Source organism: Periplaneta americana, chromosome 8 (genome assembly GCF_040183065.1).
Source record: "Periplaneta americana isolate PAMFEO1 chromosome 8, P.americana_PAMFEO1_priV1, whole genome shotgun sequence".
Classification (NCBI taxonomy): domain Eukaryota; kingdom Metazoa; phylum Arthropoda; class Insecta; order Blattodea; family Blattidae; genus Periplaneta; species Periplaneta americana.
The window spans coordinates 106,292,593-106,317,040 of NC_091124.1; the positions used below are offsets into that span (position 1 = coordinate 106,292,593).

General features: G+C 35.9%; 2 protein-coding genes across 12 annotated transcripts in view; one reads left to right on the forward strand and one right to left on the reverse strand.

Moving 5' to 3' along the window:
• The window catches only part of RNaseX25 (Ribonuclease X25), a 105,437-nt gene that overhangs the window by 62,113 nt on the left and 18,876 nt on the right, over positions 1-24,448 (forward strand). For 8 of the 9 annotated variants that reach the window (XM_069833344.1, XM_069833345.1, XM_069833343.1 and 5 more), the window contains one exon: positions 17,797-18,166. In XM_069833344.1, the coding sequence (XP_069689445.1) occupies positions 17,797-18,166 (370 nt within the window). Of the gene's footprint in view, positions 1-2,846; positions 3,105-17,796; positions 18,167-24,448 lie in introns of all 9 variants that reach the window. The other variant, XM_069833348.1, reaches the window with a different exon arrangement.
• LOC138704924 (UBX domain-containing protein 1) overlaps positions 1-24,448 on the reverse strand; it is a 189,908-nt gene that overhangs the window by 21,044 nt on the left and 144,416 nt on the right. The window contains exon 7 of one of the 3 annotated variants that reach the window (XM_069833339.1): positions 15,557-15,831. The exons of the other annotated variants lie outside the window; for them this stretch is intronic. Coding sequence (XP_069689440.1) covers positions 15,821-15,831 — 11 coding nt within the window. The 3' untranslated portion in view covers positions 15,557-15,820. Of the gene's footprint in view, positions 1-15,556; positions 15,832-24,448 lie in introns of those variants that run through there. 3 annotated transcript variants of the gene reach the window in all.

The following is a 24,448-nucleotide window of genomic DNA, read 5'->3' on the forward strand; positions in this document are numbered from 1 at the left end:
ATTTGTATTTCAAATATTCAATACAATATATAGGCCTAAAGAAATAAGAATATTACCGTACTGAAAATCTAAAATATTATATTGACATTAAAAGTATTTTTACCTCGAAGTTTTATATAAACACTGTAACTGAACATTCTTCCTTTTCCCAGTCATCAATGAAATTATGCTACATATGAATAATTACTGCTCCCTTTCGAAACAACCAGTTCCTCAAATGTTCATAAGATAAGGATCCCCTTGCTTGTGAATGAATAAATCCTGCAAAACAGAACAGTCTTTCTACAGGCGCAGAGGAACACAAACTTGTATTACATTTACAAAAGCTTGTTTCAGTGTTAGTAATTCTCTGGAGTGCACAGGGTTGTCCCTTTGCCATTGAAGAATTGTATGAGCTCATACTCCACAGCAGACAAGTTCTTTTCTTTTTGCTTTTCAAAGTCTGTTTTACTTGAGTTGAAAACATAAAAATTGTTTTCATCATCTGAACTGACCAAAGATGTAGCAGACAACTGCTCAGCTGATTTCACACACATATTCTGTGTCCTCTTCTTATCATTTAGTGAGGCAATGTCAGGTAGCCATCTCATCTTCAATGATGGGTGGAGCAAGCTCCCAAAATAGCTCAATTTTCTTCTGGGATCAGATCAAACATCACTTTAAATCTTGATGAAAGTGAACTTATTAGGATTGGAGTTACTTGGAATAGATGGCGTAGATTACTAGGTAACAGAATATGTAATCTGTTTTTAAGGGAAATTAATGTGGACAAAAGTTGGCCGTAATAGCACGTCTTCTCATTTTGCATTAAATTAAGGGCTACGGCAATGGGTTTCAGAACTGCACAATATTCTTCAAGGTACTGAAACTCAACAACATCTTTGAAGGTTGGCAATCCCAGTTTTTCACATATACTGTTTATATCATGTTTGAATTGCAATAGTTAAGAGATGGAGTCATAAAGAGAATCCCATCGAGTTGGGCAAGGAAACTTTAATGAATTTTTTATTGGGTTACTTTACGACGCTGTATCAACATCTAGGTTATTTAGCGTCTGAATGATATGAAGGTGATAATGCCGGTGAAATGAGTCCGGGGTCCAGCACCGAAAGTTACCCAGCATTTGCTCGTATTGGGTTGAGGGAAAACCCCGGAAAAAACCTCAACCAGGTAACTTGCCCCGACCGGGATTCGAACCCGGGCCACCTGGTTTCGCAGCCAGACGCGCTGACCGAACTTTAATGAATATTTCAAGACATATGATATAATTTCTGAGTATTTGAATCTCCTAGACGCATTCCATAATGCTAAACATTTAGCAAGTGTTGAGTGATGGATCCTTGATGCTGTTGGAGATTTCTTTATGGCATTAAGGAAATCAGTTGTGGCAAGAAAACTAAGTGTATGGCTAGCACAACTGAAATGGGTGGACAAATAAGACAAAAGTTCATTCTTCAAATCCAAATCCAAAACTTGAAGAGCAAGAAGAATAAAAAAGTATTTTGAGTATTTGAAATACAAAATACATCAATTTTATGTATTTAAATACAAAATACTTTCGAAAATCCTTACAAATTACAAAATACAAATGTATTTCAAATACATATATTTCAAATACTGCCCAGCCCTGCCTATATGCAAAGAAGCTAGGACCAACAAGAGAGCGCAATTGAAGGTGTCAGTGCAACAGTGGTCTAAGCCACTTTTTAATGTAGAAAAAGCGAGTTAAAGTTATATATATATATATATATATATATATATATATATATATATATATATAGAGGGTAAACTGTCCTATTGTTGGCACCCCTTAATTAAAGCTTTGATATTAAGGAAATGTAGTGAATGACACACCTGTTTCTTACGAATTTCGTTAGCCAGTTACTTCATTGTTGTTCTGCAATTTAATTTAAAAATATCTTGCTCTTTGTTTGGTGGATATCGCTTGCAGATGGAAGTGTTGTGAAATATCTCTTCTATTCTGGTGATTTCATAGCGGTAAGTTAAGAGCAGAGAATTATTTGTATGTTAATAACTATTACTGTAATCTTTTTTTAAATTTGTCCTGATATATGCAAAACTTAGGCTTGGCCTCCTAAGAAGTATGATGTATTGTGGATTGTGTAACTTGCAATTTTATGTGCGATAATGGTGTGTCAATCTCTCACTTTGAGAGAGGAACATAGGTTAAGGGTGTTTGAGAATAAGGTGCTTAGAAAAATATTTGGGGCTAAGAGAGATGAAGTTACAGGAGAATAGAGAAAGTTACACAACACAGAACTGCATGCATTGTATTCCTCACCTGACATAATTAGGAACATTAAATCCAGACGTTTGAGATGGGCAGGGCATGTAGCAAGTATGGGCGAATTCAGAAATGCATATAGAGTGTTAGTTGGGAGGCTGGAGGGAAAAAGACCTTTGGGGAGACCGAGACGTAGATGGGAAGATAATATTAAAATGGATTTGAGGGAGGTGGGATATGATGATAGAGACTGGATTAATCTTGCTCAGGATAGGGATCAATGACGGGCTTATGTGAGGGCGGCAATGAACCTCCGGGTTCCTTAAAAGCCAGTAAGTAAGTAATGGTGTGTCAAAACTCGCATTTTCCAGTTGTTGGCATGTAGTGCCAATAACCGGGTTTGTGAATGAAATCGTTCTTTTTAGATAAAATATTCTCAAATTAGTCCTGCATTTCTTATGGATGCTAATAATAGACCTAGCTATATTTTTAAAAAGCAATATCTCTATCCAATAATTGGCAATGGTGCCAATATCTGGAAAACTTTGTGCCAACAACTGGTGTTAGGCCTATGTTTACCTACATCTTTTTCTATTCACAGACTGAGTAGTACGCCTAATGCTAGTTTCTAACCTGAAAATAAAAGCACACAGTGGACATGGCACCACATAAAAATATATACAGTAGGGAGACTTTAAAAGAAGCACTGCGAGCTATAAAGCATGGAATGTCTTTTAAAGCTGCAGGCAAAAGATTTGATGTACCTAAAGCTACTTTGCAATGTCGATGTAGCAAAAAGTGTACAAAAACATCTCGTGGTTCAGTTCCTGTTCTTAACAGTGAAGAGGAAAGCACTCTGGTGAGTTATTAATGCAATTGGGCCTACTTAAATTTAATAATCGAAGTTTTTGATATTGTGGATCTGTGAAAATTTTTAATTAAAGCATTCGGATTTAGTTTCTGATTATTATTTTCTTTGGGCTAAATTTTTAGAATTTTAAACAGGAAATTTTCAAAAATGTATTTCTATGTCATTCCTGTCTTTCTCGGTAGATCTCCGAATGTGCCTGTAACAGATTTCCAAAGCATAAAGAAAATCTTCAGACCAGTGTGAAGGAATTTATTCAAGAAAATGATCGCCTAAATCCTTTTAAGGATAATACTCCTGGTGACAAACAGTACAACTTATTCTTAAAGAGACACCCTGAAATTCCCATCAGGACTCTGAAGGTGTCACTGCGGCAAGTGCATGCGTGAATCAAGAAGCTGTAAGAGGATGTTTCAGTGCTGTGGAAGATCTTCTCAAGGAGGAAAATGTGTATAACTTTCTGTCGTATCCTGATCATATCTTCATTGAAGATGAAACAAACTTCATGCTTTGTCCAAAAAAATAACGTTGTTCTAGCCCCAAGAGGATCCAACTATTAAAAGCAATTGGAAAAACGCTGTGATTGACTGGAAAAGAAGGCATCCAGAACAACTAGTAACCAAAAAAGATTTTGCACCCAATCTTCAACATTTTTAGAAAATATGAAACTTGAAAACACTGCCAAAAATGGTTTCAGAGTAACAGGCCTCTGTCCATGGAATCCTGATGCAATTGACTACACGAAGTGTTTGGGAAAAAGAAGTAAAGATACTAGGTCTGCAAATGAAAACGAACATGAAGAAACTCAGAAGCAGTCTCTTGCTTATGAAGACTTCGTAAAGAAGAAAGAATTCAGAAATTTCAAAATATTCATAACCTTATTGAAAATGAAGATCTCGTGGAAGAATTTTTTGTTCTTTACAGACTGTGGGAACATTATCAGGTGAAGAATAATGCACAGAACAGGAATACTACAGAGACCAGCAGACCAACAGTAAATAGTCCTGATGACCAAGTTTATGACAATAGGACTCCTACCCTTGTCAATGACGAAATTAATCATGATCAACAATCTGTAAATGAAACTGTTCCTCAGCTAAATTTTACCTCCCATATCGAGGAAGAACAAAATGAGATAATAAATGAATCTGTTAATCAACGATCTCATACTAAGAAAACATGTGTGAAATATTATTGTGGCCAGAAAAACCAAAACAGAAAGGAAAGAAGAAGATAGAGAGAGTACCATTTGTACTAACATCTGGGAAATGGAGAGAACTGCATGACCAGAAGGAGAAAAGAAAGGAAGATGTTTTGAAACAAAAAGAGAATCGTAAACTGGAAAGAAAAAAGAAAAAGCTTGAAAAAAATTCAACAGAAACCAAACGAAAACTTTCAAAAGTGAACAAAAGATTAGAAAAGGGAACCACAATAATACAGAGCATACACACAGTATTCTCTCAGCCATCTACAAGCAGGCAAGAAAAAAAGGAAAAGATATTAAATGTGTTTCAAATGCACAAGAACTCTTTCTTAAACCAAGAAGGGTTATGAAAGCAACACATGCAAGAGACTTTATCATGGTCGATGCATACCGGATCATCACAGAAATCATGTTCCAGACAATTCTGACGAAGATCTATTTCTTTGCCATTAGTGTTTCACAGTTACAGACAGTAATGATAATTGTGGAGATGAGACAATTTTTTCTAATTCAGAGTAGCTGAAACTTCATTTCAATAATAGCCTAACATTTTCAATAATTTCATTATTATTACATGTTATGTTATTATAATGTAATTTAGTAGGAATATATCTAAGAAATGAGACTTATAGATAAAAATGCAACCTTTTACAGAGGGTGCCAATAACTTGCAAAAAAAAGGGGACAAGTACTGGAAAAAGGGTGCCAATAACTGGCATATTTGATCCTAAATACTTAACAAGACATTGGTGCAGTAATTGTGAAATAAAATATTATTTGATACTACCATTGTATTTGTCAATTTTCACTCTATTTATGAGAGTTTTTTCTAAGTTCCAGTAAAGAGTATTTTCATAGAAATTAAAGATTTCCTCTTCCAATGTCCTTAAGGTGCCAATAACTGGGTGGTTTACCCTGTATGTATATATATATATATATATATATATATATATATATATATATATATATATATATATATATATATAAAAGTAATATTCTTAGGGAAAAATTACATGCTTCCTAACAAGCTATATAATGGTGGATTGGTCTATTCCACTTCATAGGAAGATAGTTGACGTCAAAATCAACAGAAGACTCAATATTTAATTTTTCGCATTGATGAGGGTTAGACCACTGTTGCGCTGACCCCCTCAATTACAACCCAGTATACGTTTGCAATGCAGAGAAAGCTGTAAAATCAGGAAAATTAAGCATTAGAAAGGCTTCAGAAGAATTTGGAGTTCCTTACACGACACTGAATGATAAATTAAGCTATCAGAAAATGATTTCGCTATTATAAGATTCCCCACTAAGAAATAATTGACAGAGTGAATAGAAAAATGGGGACTTGTATGAGATGAGCTTTCTCCGAAAGAAAGTGGGAGAAGGTGATATATTTTTTGTATTCTCTGACACTGAAAATTCTGCAGCAGTAGAAGAAGGGTAGATAGTTCGAAAAGTGGTGTAACAAACTTTGTGACGTGGAAAATGTATTCTTTAATATTGAAGACTGCAATATTGAATAAGTTAAATTAAGTACCAAAGCAGGTACATGAAGAGAAACGCGCTATTTACCTTCCATGCTGTGATGATCTCAGTCATAAATATAATATTCAAGATTGGAATGTCATTGGACTTATGTTTGGTGCATGAGGAACAATTCCCAAGTTTACATTGGAGATCCTCAGAAAATTAAAGGTTCCTGATAAGACTCTTCAGACAATTGCATCAATCATTTTAAAATCTTCATTGAACATCATCAATCACCATCTCTATTCATCTTTATAATATTCAATGTATATTATTTATTTTTAATAAATTTTTATCGTTTTGATAGCTACCAAATCTTGTCGCAGAATATTCTTTTTTAAAATTTCATTATGTATTTTTTTATTAATTAAATTACATTTTCTTTTTTATTCATTTGAATTGATTAGGATGCCGATATTTTAAATCCAAGATTTGGATGGCTATCACTTCGTTGATATTCTCTCTTAACTTGTTACAATTATATTTTGTCACAAATATTTAAATATTTTTTAGAAACTTTTTTAAAACTTAAATTAATGATCGTTTCCACACATTCAGTTGTATGTATCCAATTTTAAATGAAATAATATGTGATCAGATTCATCCCACCTATTGGTGTGACATTTCCAACAATAAAAGTTAAAAAAAGTGAAATTAAAAACAATGGAGGATATTTATATTTGGTATTCAGGATGCTTAAAATTAGAAGGTTTATAAAATTAGATTGGCACTTTGCTAGGATGTAACCTTATATGGTTAATATTTAGAAAACTGAACATTTTGATTGGATTCACCTGTGTTATGGTCCTTATGGAGATTATAGAAAGTAAGTTTTCGATTTTAAGATAATGGGCTGGAAATTTTAGAGAAGATTTGACTATTATCAAGCTGATGAAAGATATATTAATAGCATTTGAGATACAGTAATAGGCTCTGAAAATCCATTTTCTGAACTCCTTTCTGGGTTTCTTTTCACCAAACAGAGTGATGAGATGAGCGATGAGTGCAGAGAGAGATTCCATCAGGGGCATATATTCCAGATGTGCTTGGTGTACACACCTTAGTACAAATGGAAAACACTACTTACTTTTATCCTCTTAGTTTAGTTTAAACATTTGAATACTCTTATGCACAGGTCGTTCTGTATTAATATTGCTCGTCTTAGAGTCAAAGAGTGTCTAAGCAAACAGGCTACTGAGGAGAGCAAGGGGACAATATCATACTCTGCCCCTTAGCGAGAGTGAATTCTTACTTTCTGCAATATAGTGGATAGGCTGTTTTTTCGTTTCACAGAACACCTCTGTGGCCACATAAGAAATTTAAATTGTGATATTCTTAGCTGCGCATGCTGGTAATTGTAGAGGGGGATTATATGTATCTTAACCTGTAAGAGCATTCTATATTGAGAGGAGGAGAATCCCTTTATGAGTTTGAATGAGTCATGCAGTTCAAATACTTAGGATCAATCGTGACGGCAGATAATAGTATGGATGCAGAAATTAAAGCAAGGCTATTAGCTGCAAATAGAAGCTATTATGGAATGGCAAGACTATTTAGGTCTAGAATTCTCCAAAGGTCAACAAAGATCCAACTATATAAAACCCTAATAAAACTAGTATTATTATATGGAACAGAAACATGGACCATGACGAAAGCAGAAGAAAATTCCCTTAGATCTTTTGAAAGAAAGATGCTACGTAGAATATTCGGTCCAATAAATGATAGAAGTTTGTGGCAAAAGAGATACAATAGCGAAATAGACAGAATGTATGGTGAACATAATATAATTATAAAATCCCGGTCAGGGCAAGTTACCTGGAGTTTTCCCTCAACCCAATATGAGCAAATGCTGGGTAACTTTCGGTGCTGGACCCCAGACTCATTTCACCGGCATTATCACATTCATTTCATTCAGACGCTAAATAACCTAAGATGTTGATAAAGCGTCGTAAAATAACCTACTAAAAATTAATGGTGGAGTTGACACGTGTAATTGATTTACAATGTCAATTTTTTATTTTTTTTTTTTATTTTCCACCTTTGCTTATCTTAATGTATTTGGATTTATATTAACGTTTTCGATACTCAGTGTGTATCATCTTCAGATATGTATGTCATTATGTGTTGTGAAGACCTAGCCTCTTATTGTGTAGTGGATTATTCACGTGCGTGTGACCTATCATGATTTCTTAATTTAGCTAAAATTACTATAAATGTACTTGATGCAGTGTGTGGTTGCTTGTTATGATTCTGTTAAAATTCTTTCTTTTGAAAGCACACATAGGTAAATAGGAAATTATGTTAAAACCAATGTTATGACACATAAATATAAACAAGTGAAATATACACTATAAAAAAACACTATAAAACACTGTAAACACTATGGCACTTTTATCATATTTATCATATTTATGATATTTATCATAAATATGATAAAAGTGCCATAGTGTTTACAGTGTTTTATAGTGTATATTTCACTTGTTTATATTTATGTGTCATAACATTGGTTTTAACATAATTTCCTATTTACCTATGTGTGCTTTCAAAAGAAAGAATTTTAACAGAATCATAACAAGCAACCACACACTGCATCAACTACATTTATAGTAATTTTAGCTAAATTAAGAAATCATGATAGGTCACACGCATGTGAATAACCCACTACACAATAAGAGGCTAGGTCTTCACAACACATAATGACATACATATCTGAAGATGATACACACTGAGTATCGAAAACGTTAATATAAATCCAAATACATTAAGACAAGCAAAGGTGGAAAATAAAAAAAAAAATTGACATTGTAAAACATTAAGCTTATCGGCATTCTCCAAAATGAAACGTGTAACTGAGGTTCGTTTTTCGACCAAAGTCATCAGTAAGCACTTTCCAACAATGTGGCCTCCGCGATCTCCAGATTTCAATCCGGCCGACTTTTGGTTGTGGGGTTACCTTAAAGAACGAGTTTTCCTAACACATCCAACAACCCTAAAGATGTCATCTCGCAAGAAATTACCAATATTCCAAGACATTATCTGCAAAATGCTGTGCATGGTGTCACAGTAAGATTGCTGTATGTTGAACAAGAGAACAGCGGACATCTTCCCAATGTTTTGTAAACCCCGTTGTTTGCCCACACTGTGATGTTTTTGTTTTTTCCCTATCTCAAATATTATAATATTTATAGGGGTTTAATATTTGAACTGACTTTTGAAATACCCTATATTTTAGGTTACTGTTTGTCTTTTGAGAAGTAACGAAATTAATATCAAGTTTGTTTGTCTTAAAAATGGTAAATAATAGTTGAAAATATAACATTTCTAATGTCAATAAAACTTCACACTATATAATAAGACAGTGTCAAGCCACAGAACAGTATACATTATACATTAAAATATAAATTTGTAATATAAAATAATAAAAAAATGTATAATATATTTCATATTTTCATTAAAAATGTATCAGGGAAATTAATTATATCTATATAGAATCAAAATTTAACTTTTTCTGTGATTTGAGGATTTGATCAAACATTCAACTTGCATTATCTCAAAAGTGTAAAAATGTGGCTTGGCACTTTCTTGCCTGGACCCCCTCAATTATATAACTGCATTTCAAGTTATTTGCAACCAAAGGTCAATATTTTATATTGCATATATATATATATATATATATATATTATATATATATATATATATATATATATATAATTAAGAGGTAAATGCACATTTCAGCCTTTGGTGCATATAAAAAGCATATTTTTGTTATTTTTTAATCAATCTGGTGCTTAAACCAAAGTTAAGAATACGGCAAATGGAATACAGAAGAAACATAGACGTTGAAACATAATTACATTAGTTATATATTATTTATCACACTGATAAACATGCAGACAATGCATTGTTATCGGCGAATTACTGCGGACAATTCTGCTGCAATTAACAAAACACTCCATAATTAAATACATTGCTGACTGTGCAAATGTATAACATTGGGACTTTATGATGGATGAAAGTTGAGATTAAAAAGAACAGATACCTAATCAAAACAAGAAGCCGCCTAAATCGTCTACTTCACACATGCATTAGATTTTGACAGTTTTCACGAATATGCTGCAGTAGGCTATAATGGGCGGGAAAGTTAGCCTACAGGAAGTGTTTATAGAATTCTTTTCACTCGCTAAACTCGAATTTCAACGACAACAATATACTTAATATACATAGACACAATAATATAATTTTCTGCTTTCTACTTGCTGACATGGCAAATCAGAATAGGCTATTTCATTTCATTATTGTGACAAGTCAGAGAAACTTCGACAGTGTGTGTCAAGTGCATTATATTTTAGAAAATTATTAGACCCCTAATTTTGGATTAGTTGTGTCAACGATTTCTAACGAAAAATGTGCTAGAAGTGTACTGCTTAAGCAGTGGGCAAATAACTTTAACAACTGATGGTGTCTCAACATTCTTGTACACAACAGAAAAACCATCAGTAATAAATATATATATATTTCAATGTTAATAGTGCATATATCCTGGTTTTTAGGTGCATTTGTGCATGCATATTTTGCCGTTTTTTAATGTATATGAATCCGCCCCCCCCCCTCCAGTAATCAGATTCTTCATCTTCATTATTATACACACCAACACACGTGCTCGTGCGGTCAACTTTTGTTTTGTCGGTAAATTGACACATTTAAAAAATCGGAGAATGATGCTAATTTATTTTGTCTTCCTTCCTTCTAAGAAAGAGTCGTTTGACAATAATTGGTGTAGAATATACTTCATTATATCAAATTCAAATCAGTATTCTTGTTTCATTATTGTTTCTCTTCTTAAGAAATTGGTAGTTCATTTCATGGTATCTCTATGTCAGTTAAGATGTGCTGAATCGCGCAAGTTATTTTAGAGTAATTTTCAGTGCTCATTATTATTACCATCGAGCTGAAGATGTAACCTTTTTAGTGTTTTGATTTCTAAAAACTTTTAAATAGTGTAAATTATTTCAAAATTTGTGCATGTTTTAAGTTACTATTAAATTTTAAAACATCATGAGTACGGTAGAAAATGACTTAGTGGCAGTGATTAATTATTTATTTATTTAAGTTATCTATTTATGTCCATAACAGAGCAAAGCCCCAATTACAATAGACAGTACAGATAAAAAAAAAAACATAGAATTGCATACAACACGAAAAAAGAGGTAAAACAGATACAAGTGTAATTACAAATTAAAAATGGGAAAGAGAAGAAAAAAAAACAAATAGATACCACTTAAATAAAAGACACAAATACAGATATAAATGAAAAACACCAAATAAAAACAAATGAAAAAGAGCCAAGTACAGACATCACAGCCAAAAATCCATAATGTAGACGTAGCTATAATTGGCAAATTGCAGAGCAAATACAACACCATGTTAATAAATTCAATATACAGCACTACACAGCAGGCCCAATAGGCTCAATTAATTTATTCAAAAAACTCACCAACACAGAACGCTTTACATAACTTTTTCTTGTACATATTGTACGATAACGAAAAATCTAAATCATGTTTATTTGATAGATGATTGTAAGTTCGAAGCATTAATAAAAGTGGAGACATTTTATGAGATAGTGTTTTTGTTGTCTGTAAATAAAAGCAGTGGCGGCTCGTGGGTATTGAATTCAGGGGTGCTGCATACAAAAATAAACCATGTTACATACCTTATTTAAAGATTAGTTCCATGCGCCTTGTCTTGTAGGTTGCAAACTTTTGAATCATCTTCTTATTAAAATCCGATATGTCGTTTAACATAGTCTTTACAATGGAAAACATAGCTAATGCGGTCAGTCTCTCTTCTCTCATCGTATTTCTAAGATAGGATTTCACTCTTTTCAAACACGAAAAGTAACGTTATGGTTCGGAAATTGTCATTGGTATGGTGATAGCTATGCGTAGTAGTTTCGCAACTTCTGAAAATGAGGCCTGCAAGTTCTCAGATAGAAGAAACTGCAAGGGCTTGACTTTATCACTGATATTTCTGAATTCTTGTCTCTGATACAACACAGTGATTTCCGTTTTTAGTTTGTCTTTATCGAACACTGGAAAAAGCTTCACACATACATTTAGGTCATTTTCAGGAAATGAGCTTTTGTAGCATTCAAATTTTTCTTGACATAGAAGAGAAGATATCAGATGATCTATGAACTGGAATTGGGTGTTAGCTTGTGTGGTAATGAGGTCACACACTTCCTTGGCTGCTGCAACCCTTGTCTGAATCCCTTCGACCTTACGATGCTTTTTAGGGTTTTCATTTTCACAGATCTCGCTGCTCAACTTGCACTGTTCCGTATTGTCTGTAACAAGCTTGATATGCAGAGTCGGCCTCGGTAGCATAGTCGGTTGCGGGTTTGATCCCGGCCCAGGTCGATGGCATTTAAGTGTGTTTAAATGAGACAGGCTCATGTCAGTAGATTTGCTGGCAATTTAAAAGAATCCTGTGGGACAAAATTCCGGCACACCGGCGACACTGATATAACCCCTGCAGTTGCGAGTGTCCTTAAATAAACCATAATTTAATTTTTTATATGCAGATTTGAACCTTAAAAATATCTAACTGGCGATGTTGTAGTTGGTTGTATAATATATCTACATGATACATCAATAAATGAAAAAAACTGAGCCAGAAATTGAATTCAGGATCTTCAAGAGTACACACCAGGACGCTTGCCTCATTTCTTGTGATGTTGTTAGATGTTTCAGATTCCATTATGGTTTGAAAACATTCTAACAATGGCTCTTTCTTCTCATGAACAACATTTACTGTTCTTATTTTAAAACTCCATCTCGTTGCCCCAGCTGATGAAATTGTCTTTGAAACACATTAATCTAATACAGACTGTGTGGAGATCGAGAGAAGAAAGCAGGGATACTGGATAAATTAGCAAAAAAATATGCGAGCCTTTTTATTTTGTTTAGCGGCTCTTTCCATTATGAGATTCAACTGATGGGCACTTAATTTCACATTTCTCCTGAATTGTTAAGGTACTGAACTGAATAGACTGTAAATATTGTACATAATTAAACATTGTTGCACTTGCTATACTCACAACATTAAAGAAAATGTATTTAAAACTGCGCGCTACTGACAAACTGCTACAAATTTTGCAGCTCCTGGAAACGCTGGATTCACGGCCAGGGACAGCAGGGGGAGGGGAAAAACTAACGCACAAAGCATCCGAGACGAGACTGGCAGCTCCAGGGGAGGAAGTGGCTTCACCCATAGTTCTTGTCTCTGGTTTTGCTCTGGCAGCACCAGGCGAGGAAGTGACTTCACTAACGATTGCGTGCATGTCAATGAGAGCGAAATTTAAAAAAATTCGAGCCGCTAAATAGAGACTGTATAATAAATGTATTTCGCAATATAAAACGAGACAAGAGCCACAAATGTCTGGGGGTGCTGCAACTCCACAGCCCCCCTTCGAAAGCCGCCCCTGAATAAAAGAGAGATCGCTTTCTCAAATTTGATTTACCAATATTGAAACTAATTAGCTGTAGAAGATCAGGGTTGTCTATTAAGCCATTTATGGTTTTGAACAAATACAGACGTTGTGCTCTTATCCTGCGACTACTGAGAGATGGTACATTAAATTCAACCAGCATGGATTCATAAGATTGGAATATGTTGTAACATGAATGTTTTTTCATATATAGCAGTTTTAGGATTTTATTCTATACTCTCTCTAGAATGACCGAGTGCGAGTGATAGTGAGGGTTCCAAACTATAGATGCGTACTCTAATTTACTTCGTATTAAACTATTATATATTTTTAAGACAGTTTCAACATTCCTGAAATCTTTCGAGTTTCTGTAGATGAAACCTACCAGTTTGAAGGCTCTATTCGCAATTGCTTTTGTGTTAAAAAGGATAGGTTATGAGAGATTACCACTCCTAAATCATTTACTGAAGTGACCCTTTCTAATTTTGTGTTATTTATGCTATACGTGTAATCCAGAGAGTTAATATTACGAGTGAAGAGAAGAAAAGAGTAGGAAGCGAAAGTTAACGAAATAGTGTCGAAGATAAGAAAACTGGACATTTTTTTTTGCGTATCTGCTAATAACAACAATAATAATAATAATTGTGGTTTGGGAGAACAAGAGGTGATTGAGACGGACATTCAGTATACTTCATAATTATGATGATGTGTCTACAGCAAATCCGAATAATTTACCAGCACAGTTGGTAGTGAACGATGACCCAGCTGAGTGGATTCTAAATAACGCAACGCACGAATATATCGCAGTTAATGGATTTTCACAAAATTTAGATGGTGATCTTTCAAAATCACAGAGAGCTTGTCCTGGCAAAGTGAGATATATTTCTAAAAAACTCATTGAAAGAAATTTGATTAATGGCAAGAAAATAATAAGGGATTGTCTTGTTTACTCTCCTTGTATCAGGAAGATGTAAGCTATTGTGAACCTTGTCAGCTTTTTGGTGGAGATGAAACTGTGATAGTCAATTTATCCCAAGCCTCTACAGTTTCGGCTGCGCAGAACATGGAAACTGGGACAAATTGAATGCTGTGCTTGCCGCCATGTTGTTGGAGAGCAGATGCATAATAGCAGTACGTAAATCATGCAATTTAACGCTGTGGTGATCTAAAATTGACAGATTATGGCCATTTTCGACGTTTAACGTAAAATTAGGACGAAATAAACATATTCCAAGTTTCATTGATATGCGTCAGAGCATTAAAGAAAAGAAAATACGTACACAGCAATTTATAAAAAAAAAAACATGCTCATACATCCATAAATAGGCCTACACAATACACATGATTATAGAATGTATCATTTTACGATAATCAGCATATTGTTAGGTTTCAGAGAATCTAAAATTATATTAACATACATTACTCTTAGATCATATATAAATATATACAACTTGATTACACAAGTTCTTATTATAATCAAATTCTTAAGTGAAATAAATATGTGATAATCAGTAAAAAGACATACTTTTTATGTGTGGATTTCTATTGTATTGTTATTTTAAATAAATAAAATAGATATATTATTATCATTGCTTGCGGAGTGATGGTACATAATCTTTATGCACATATGTAATATCAATAAGATGCCATTCCTTGTTTTTTTTTTTTTAAATATATCCGACAAAATGTAAAAGAGTTATTTATAGGCAAACCCTGAATCATAAGTTCACAAAGAAGGCTTAGCTATTATAGCTACGGTATTTATTTATTTATTTATTATCTGTGTATTTATTTATCCATATATGTATTTTGAATGAAAGTTTATTATCTTGCAGATAAATTCATTTACATAATAAAAACAAAAAGTTATCTTTCCACTAATGTATTTAACATCTGATGTGTAAGTCTAAATAATTCACTCAGTGGGATTTCTCTACAGTCTGATATACCTATACTAACAATTAAGTATTCTTTATTGTCGTAAACTACTGATTGATTTTTAATGATATTGTTATTGTAACAACAGAGATAATATCTTTGGTCAGCAGGAAAAGGCACATAAGTCAGAAAAGTCGATTTTTCTGTTGTACCTAATCACTTAGGTCAAATACTTTTTTCTAATTTTTTAAATAATAAAATTTATTGTATTTTAAATTGAAAAGGGTCTTACTTTAACCAACATACACGAATTTCATTATTATACTTATATTCAGTTAAGAGTAAATTTAAAAAAAGTCTCTCCTGAAAAATTTATTATTATTATTTTTTTTTTTTACTTATGTGCCTTTTCCCATCGACCAAAGATATTATATCGTACATTTTGAAAATGGCTTGGAAAATTAAACAGGGATGGTATATCATCTTTCAAAATTCTATTGCCATTACTTTCCCAAAAATCTGTACCTTTAAAATGAGACGAACACAATTTTATATAATGTGAAGACACAAATTTGTCTCTTATTATAACAACAAGCTCGGGCTGCTTCAAAGTGAACCTGTAAAGACAGATTGTTGCCTAATTATAAACTTTTTCAACTATGGTATCTAAGATATACATATGTTACAGTTTCAATGTAGCCTCCAGAATTCAATTTTATTGTTTTAAAGTGTATGTACTTACTTGTGAAAAGAAATTCCTGACCCTCTAAGCAATGTGTTATTTGCACTTATATGCCGCCATACAGGAAATCACTATTTTTCACTATTTACAAAGCACATTACTCCATATCAACTATAATAATATTTACAAAACCAAAATTCATACTGTTATCACATCAATTTACATTACTTTCACACTGTTCACTAAAAACATCCAAGACAAAACAAAGGACAAGTATGACACTATTGTGTTTAGCACTCTGTTTCTACCAGTAACATGGCGGCGTAAACATGCGCAGACTGGTTTCAATTTTGGACAGCACACCAGCGCTCTGTGTGAATCTAGTATACTATATAACATCTTTGATTTATCCATGGATTTAATAACTGGAAGAATGCAAAATCACAAGTAAGCCATCATGAGAAGGCAACTGGTCATATGAATTGTTTGATAGCTTTTAAACGAAAATAAAATTTTGCGGCAAGAATTGATTTGAAAATAACTCAGCAAATGGAAGAAGAAATTAAATACTGAAGGCTTTGTTGAAACGAGTAGTTACAATGAATGTGATAGTTCTCTGTTCAATACTTAAAATGATTTTTTTCTGTAATGTTTCCTTACACATACTTTGCTCAAACTCATTCAGTAGGTATTTTATTAAGAAATCTTTTGGCCCGCTCCCACTTAGCAAAATCGAAATGAATTGAAACAAAACATCTGCCGTCACTTACATCTAGTGGAATCGAATTGAATCGATAAATCGCATAACAGCTTTAGCACAGTTATGTGAAGAGGTGGAAAGAAAAGAAATAAATATCCAAAACAAGAAAAGGAAATACTGGATTGATGATATTTTAACCACATGGAAATTTTCACTTTATTTCACTATATTCAGAGAGAAGAAGCAAAATTTCGTTCTATAGTGCTTCTTTGGATTTTAATTTTTACCTGGTGTTTCCATTAGTTAATTTATTTTGCTTCAATCAATATCACGAAAATAATTATTATGGTAGTATTTTTGTGTTTTGTCATAGGTACAATAGTGGATAATTTTGATCAAAATTTATTAATTTTTCTTCATCCATATTATTGAATTGTAATTTCTGGTATACATATTACTTCAGCAATAACTTTCAATAAAAAAAAATTACACTACCAAAAATGGATATTGCTCATTTCTTTTTTCACGAAAGCTTCATGAGTACAGTCCACACATGTGGAGTAACAGCTAGCGCGTCTGGCCGCGAAACCAGGTGGCCTGGGTTCGATTCCTGGTCGGGGCAAGTTACCTGGTTGAGGTTTTTTCCGGGGTTTTCGCTCAACCCAATATGAGCAAATGCTGGGTAACTTTAGGTGCTGGACCCCGGACTCATTTTACTGGCATTATTACCTTCATCTCATTCAGACACTAAATAACCTAAGATGTTGATAAAGTGTCATAAAATAACTTACTAAAATAAAAAATAAATTCATGAGTACATACGATCATACCCAAAAACAGGAAATTCTGTTCCGACATTGGAATAAATATTCTAACTCATGAATTCTATTCGATTTGATACACTGCTTTCTGCTATCTTCCATTTAAATACATTGTGAAGAGAAATTCTGGTCGATTTGATTCTGCTAAGTGGGACCAGACCTTTACACAATTTGCTTCCGTAAAATGCACTTACAAGAGAGTGTGAAGAATACGTTTCACAAGCATTCAGGTATGCTGCAACAACAATAATTATTCTCAAATTTCAGTTTTATTGTTTAAGAGAACTAACTTAACTTATATGATGCTTTAATCTAAGTAAGAATTCAGAATTTGAACTTTGCATCTTTTAATTAAAAAATATGATCTTTCATTTTACAGGCCTACGAAACTAGGAACAAAGGGGCCACAATTCTGCAACTCTTCCATGCATTTCAATAAAACTGAGCTTGAACCAATAGAGAAGCAGTTGGAACTGTACTGGACTAACATTCACAATGGTAGCATATACTCTTTATGGAAACATGAGTGGAAAAAACATGGTACTTGTGCTGCTGTACTGCCTGCTCTTGGTACAGAAAGAAAATATTTTGGCCAAGGCTTGGAATGGATCAACCAGTATGACATGTCAAATATCTTGTCCAAGTCAGGAATTGAACCGAAAAATCAGAGCTATACACCACAGAATATTTGGGATGCTGTGTATAAGACATTAGGAAAAATCCCTGCAGTTCAGTGCATTGTTGATCCAGTAAGTGTGAAATAACCTTTTCAAACTGTAAAAAGTAGCTACCGAAAGAGAAAGATCTCCTCAAAATGCATTAGTCATGCTTATTCTTTTGTATGGCAGAAATTTCACAAATATCCTTATCTGCAAATGATAAGAAAACATACCTAATTTTTATGCTCCTTGTATTAATTATGACAAATCTAGATAGACAGTGGGGTTTAAAAAGGGTGTGTCAGCTATTTGCACCTTTATCTAAAATTCTTCATAAAACAAAGACACAAATAATACAATAATCAGCATCCTAAAAGAACTAAAAAGTGTTGTCATGGTAAAACGAGGTACACAAATCCAGTATACATAAGATGATTTGTAAAAAATCATAAAAGTGAGCAGTTCTCCGACCCTAGGTAGTATTCAAAATGAACCAATAAAATAATAAAACTAAGGCCACCAGAGATAAATTGTATATCACATTTCAAAACAATAAGATTTTATACAATATTCGGATGTATAAGGTCCGAAATGTCAACTATGTAAAATCAAATATAAAACAACAAATGTAACCTCCGGATGAAAAGAGTCCAGAGGATAAATAAAATGGGTCAATAAAAAACTAAATCACCCTATCAAGTTCTGTATTGGATAAAAATCTCAGAACTGCATTTGTACAATTAAAATCATTTCCAAGAGCGTCATGTAGAGTCAGCTGAATTCCATATTGTCGACGGATATGGTCACATTTTCTACAATGCAATAAAAAATGTTCCACCGCAAGTGGAACATGGTATATATCACACTCCGGCTGAGGCTCACCATGTGTCAGATGACAGTGACCAATCCTCAACCAGGTGAGTAAAACCTCTTTGTGTAGTGATGCTCTTGTGGACGAATCCCAAACTCGAACAGTATTCTTTATACTTCGTAATTTGTTTCTCTCTTGTGCAGACCATTCTCCTTCCCATTGCCAACATATTTTATATTTCAAGTAGTTTTTAATGTCCTGCCACCTCTCGTGCCAATACACCAGAGAGCCATTCAGTGCACCAGCCCTGGCTGCAGCATCTGTGGCCTCATTTCCTGGAATTCCTACATGACCAAGAATCCACACTACTCCAATCTCATAATCAGAGCTAAAGAGAGTGTGGAAGAGTTCCTGAGTTCTTAACACAAGCAGATCATCACAATTAAAAAACTGCAAAGACTGAATGGTGCTTAAAGAGTCGGAACAGATAAGGAATCTGCCCTGGGGTTGCCTAATTAAAAACAATAAAGCTCTGTAAAAAGCATAAGAGTTCAGTGGTAAAAACATTTTTATATTGGCTCAGTCTTTATTTAAATCTCTCTCCATTTGTAACGAAGGAACAACCAACACAATCATTTATCCAGGATCCGTCAGTAAAAACTAATGAATAATTTGGAAATTGTGATAAAAGTTCACTAAAATGAAGTCTTTAAACAAAAGGTGGTGTAAAATTCTTAAAACATCGGCTCAGACTTGCATCAAACATGGGACGTCGCATAGTCCACAGTGGAGTAGTGGTATACTCCGGTGTCTGAACTGATTGTAAATGGATGTCGAGCTCAGAAAGCAGTTCATGAAACCGCACACCTGCTGGACGACATCTCCGTGTATTTTCACTGTATCGGCCGCAAAGAGACGAATGATGAAATGAGTCGTAAGAATTGTGCTCAGGCTGCGAGCAGAACTTAACAGCATATGAGCACAACAAGACATTACATCGCCGATACAGGGATGGTTCTCCTACTTCACAATACAGGCTAGCTATCCTACTAGTTCGGAAGGCCCCTGTAGAAAGTCGTATCCCATGATGATGGATAGTATCTAATCGACGTAATTTCGATTTATTTACTGAGCCATAAATAAAACAGCCATAATCCAGCTTTGATCGTATAGGAGATTGGTAAAGGCGTAAAAGCACTGTACGGTCTGCACCCCAGCGAATCCCTGATAAAAGGCGTAAAATATTTAAGGATTTTTCGCAATGCCTTCTCAAATCACGTATAATCACATTAATTTATAATCAAAGATAAGGCCCAAAAATCTCGCAGTGTCTGTATATTGCAACTCCACTCCATTAAGATGCAGTTCAGGATGTGGACACACTGCGTTTTTAGAGTGGAGAATTTAAAGCCATTGCGAACAGCCCATTCTGATAGCACGTTGATGACCAGTTTTGACTGTCGACTGATGGATGGAAGATATCGGGAACTGTAATATAAACTGAAGTCATCAATGTACAACAGAGAAGATATCGGTCACCCACACAGTGGGCAATTCCATTGATTGCAATGCAGAAAAGAAGAACGCTTAATACAGACCCCTGCGGAACGCCGTTTTCTTGGAGATGTTCGTTAGAAAGTGTGGTGCATATTCGAACTCGGAAATACCACTCTCCCATGAACATCGCAATAAACGTTGATAGACTGCCACGAAGTCCACAATCATGCAGAGTTTGCAGAATGCCATACCTCTATGTGGTATCATAAGCCTTTTCTAGATCAAAGAAGACCTCCACAAGATGCTCCTTCTTGAGGAAAGCATCTCTAATGGCAGTCTCCAGCCGAACAAGATGGTCTGCAGCAGATCTGTGCTTACGAAAACCACATTGGATATTAAATAATCGATTTTCCAATTCGAGTACCCACATCAGGCGTTTACTTATCATTTTTTTCATAACCTTACATACACAGCTGGTGAGACAAATTGGCCTGTAGCTTCCAGGTAAAGAAGGATCCTTTCCTGGTTTCTGGACTGGGATTACAATGGCGGAACGCCAAGCAGATGGAAATACCCCCTCAGTCCAGATTCTGTTGTATATTGACAGAAGAAAGTATTTTTTAGCTGGTGGAAGATGGTGAAGCATGCGGTTATGGATCTTGTCACGGTCAGAGGATATGTCTAGTGCCGCCTCCAGCTCCTCGGATGTGAACGGTGCATTGTAGTCCTCAGTGTTATCAGATTTAAAATGTAGGTTTGGTTTTTCTGCAGCATCTTCGATTTTCAGAAATTCCGGGTCATAATTTCTTGAGCTGCTTATTTGTGCAAAAAGTGGTAGCAAATATTTCAGCAATTTCTAAGGGACTGGTGGTCGTTACGCCATTGTTCAGAAGGCCTGGAATTACAGAATTACGTTTCCCCATTATTCGACGGACTTCGTCCCATACGGTGTTAGCTGGGACGTTCTTTTTCAATGAATTGACGTAGTTTGTCCAGGACGTCTTCTTATCATTGCACACAGTGCGACGAGCTTTGACTCAATGACGTTTAAACTGGACAATATTTGCTTGGGTCGGATGGCGCTCAAATTGGCATAAGACACGTTTGCGGTCTCAGATTGCATCTCTGCAGGCATCCATCCATCAGGGGACAGAGAAGCGTTTTGGCCTGCAGGATGACTGGGGGGTAGATAATTCCGCTGACTTCATAACTACATTTGAGGAATGTTCTACTATTGAGTCCACACTTTAATGTCCGTTACCATCGAATGATATGGACTCCGAAAATCCGACCCAGTCCGCCTTTTTAATAACCTAGTTTGGAGAGCTAGATTCCGCAGTATGTAAAGCTCACATACGCATTCGGATGGGGTAGTGGTCACTGCCATGTAGGTCGTGAATCAAATACCATTCGAAATGCGTGGACAAAACTGGGCTACAAATGGAGATATCTGTCATGGAGTAAGTACCATAAGCAAAGGATAGGTGTGCTGCTTCCCCTGAATTCAGGGTAATGAGATTTAGACAGATATATATCTCTGCTATTTTATTTCCTCTGTCATCATCGGAATTTGAGCCCCAAGAGTGGTGGAATGCATTGAAATCTCCCACTACCAGATGTGGAGTAGGTATCTGCGACAGAATATGTTGAATTTCATTTACTGAGAAAGGAGTATCTGGGAGCATATATATACAGACTATTGAAAACTGAATGCTAGGAAGAGTTATTGTTGCGGCTATGCATTGATAAGGAGTGGTAATATTGATGACAGAGGAAAATATACTTTGGCGGAGTAGGAGGGCACAACCTCCTTTGGTACGAATACCGACAAGGTGATTGTACCAGTGAATGTAGTATCCCGAGATAATCAGGGAGTTTTCAGGCCGGAGGTGTGTCTCCTAAAGACATAAAATAGCAGGGTTCTCATGATAGATCAATTGTTGTAGTTTTGTATATCTGCTGCTTACACTGTTCACATTCCACTGTACAGTATCAGTCATCAAGAGGAGCTAAATCATGGTAGTGGCTTCACAGGGATCTTCTCTTCTTATCTTTTCGATGATTTGGTGCCCTTGAGTGCGACTGCTTTGTCTTCGACTGTGGCGACTCACTTGCAGTTCGTTGCACACCTGATCGTGATCTTGATCGAGGACAGGATCGAGAGCGTGATCTCGACCCGCCATCCGAACCAGGAGTGCGACGTCGTAGTGATCTACCAGGCCTTGAATCTTTCTCTGTCGTCACGGCAGTGATCTTTTTTGGAATGTAAGGCCTGATATCAAGCTCACACATGTCGTCTAAGTCAGCAGTCTGAGTGGCAACGTCCACATACATCTGGGTAGCAATCTCAATTCGTTTCCCAGGTATATGTGCAAGAGGTGGCATTTGTGTGGAAGCATCAATTCCCTCTGTTGCTTTTTTCAGTACTGAGGCATAGGACTTTTCCATCCCCTTTTTTTTTTGTTGATCAAAAATACGCTTACGCACCTCGAAAAAGGTAATATTTTCTTGTACTTGGAGCTTTTGAATATCCTTCTCTACCATATACTTCGGGCAATTTTTAGAATTAGCGGCGTGGTCCCCAGAACAATTTACACAGTGCTTGGCGCCGGCACATGGGGAATCCCCATGGTCAGCACCGCCATACTTTGCACATATGATGTTGTTAGTGCAACATTTTTGCATATGTCCGAACCGTTGGCACCTAAAGCACCACATTGGGTTCAGCACATTCACACGAACAAAGACACGCTCGTACCCGACAAGGATGTATTCTGGTAGGACAGGCTTTTTGAAGGTCAAAAAGACAGTCCTCAGGGGAACAGTCCGTCTGTCCCGCTTACGTAATAAACGGTAAACCTTGATCACGGACTGCTCCACCAGTTCTAGTTGGATCTCTTCATCAGACATATCATCCAGAGAATCCGTATGCATTAATCCCCACGTGGTGTTCAGCGAGGAGTGCCATTCGACTTTAATAGGGTAAGACCCTAGCAACTTCGCTTTCAACAGCATCTCAGCCTCTTTTGGAGATATAGTCTCGAGAGGAGACTACCGTTGCGTAGTCGAGTTGCATTTTTGACCTTCCCAATGAGTACGTCAAGTGCGCGTCTCACTTAAAATGAACTGATGTTCTTCTGTTCTTCATAGTCTTTTCTGTTCCATCCAATGTGATACTAATAAACTTTGGAGGCGACACTTTAACTGTTACTTTGTCAGAGTTCAAGTCCATTGCAATGTTCGTCATATTACCACCAGTCATATCTATTGCTATCTTCTGTTTTTTGTGGTTTTTTCTGAGGGAAGGGGAGAAGAGCGCGAGGACATATTAAACTGGCCCCCCTCCCTATGGAACCGTCGGCGTCAGCCTGCCACCAGGGGCGGGGGGGGGGGGAGGCGTAAGAAAAAGACACCTAAAAATTCTTCGCGGTCTGTGCCGGCTATGAGGACCCCCCCCCCCACCACAACCCGATCCCAAGCAACCCAGCTCACGCAAGTTACCCTTCAAACTGGGCATTATACGCCTAATGGCAAGTCTTACACCAGAGGCGAGTCGCAGTTTTATGTCCCTACCACGAGAATAACTGCCCGTGGCTCCCCACTCTACACTGAACACAATTGCCGGACTACTCGGCTAACTCCGACCTCGCCCACCAAAGCCGGAGTAATCCAAGACCGCACAGCTTCAGGGGACTTGTGGTTGATTACATTGTGACACCCATTAGCCAGCGGTAACACATCGGAACGATATAGCTGCCCCGGCAAGCAGAGTCAGTCACTGGGGCGTCTAAATTGCCCTGGGCCCTCATTGGGGCTCTACATGAGTGTACTTGACCTCTGGTCCGGACTCGGCACCTAAACTTGCATATAGGGGCAGCATGAAGGGTCCACTATTGCTTCGTTGCTGGGTGCCCTGTCAGGCCACATAATTCGGAAGTCATACTTGAAACCGTGGGACAGGACCATGGAGATAGGAAAATTACCCGCTGGTGAGACGGGAGTTATAAACCTAAGGAACTTAACCTAAGAATGGATATAATGAACTAGAAGAGGAAGAATAATGT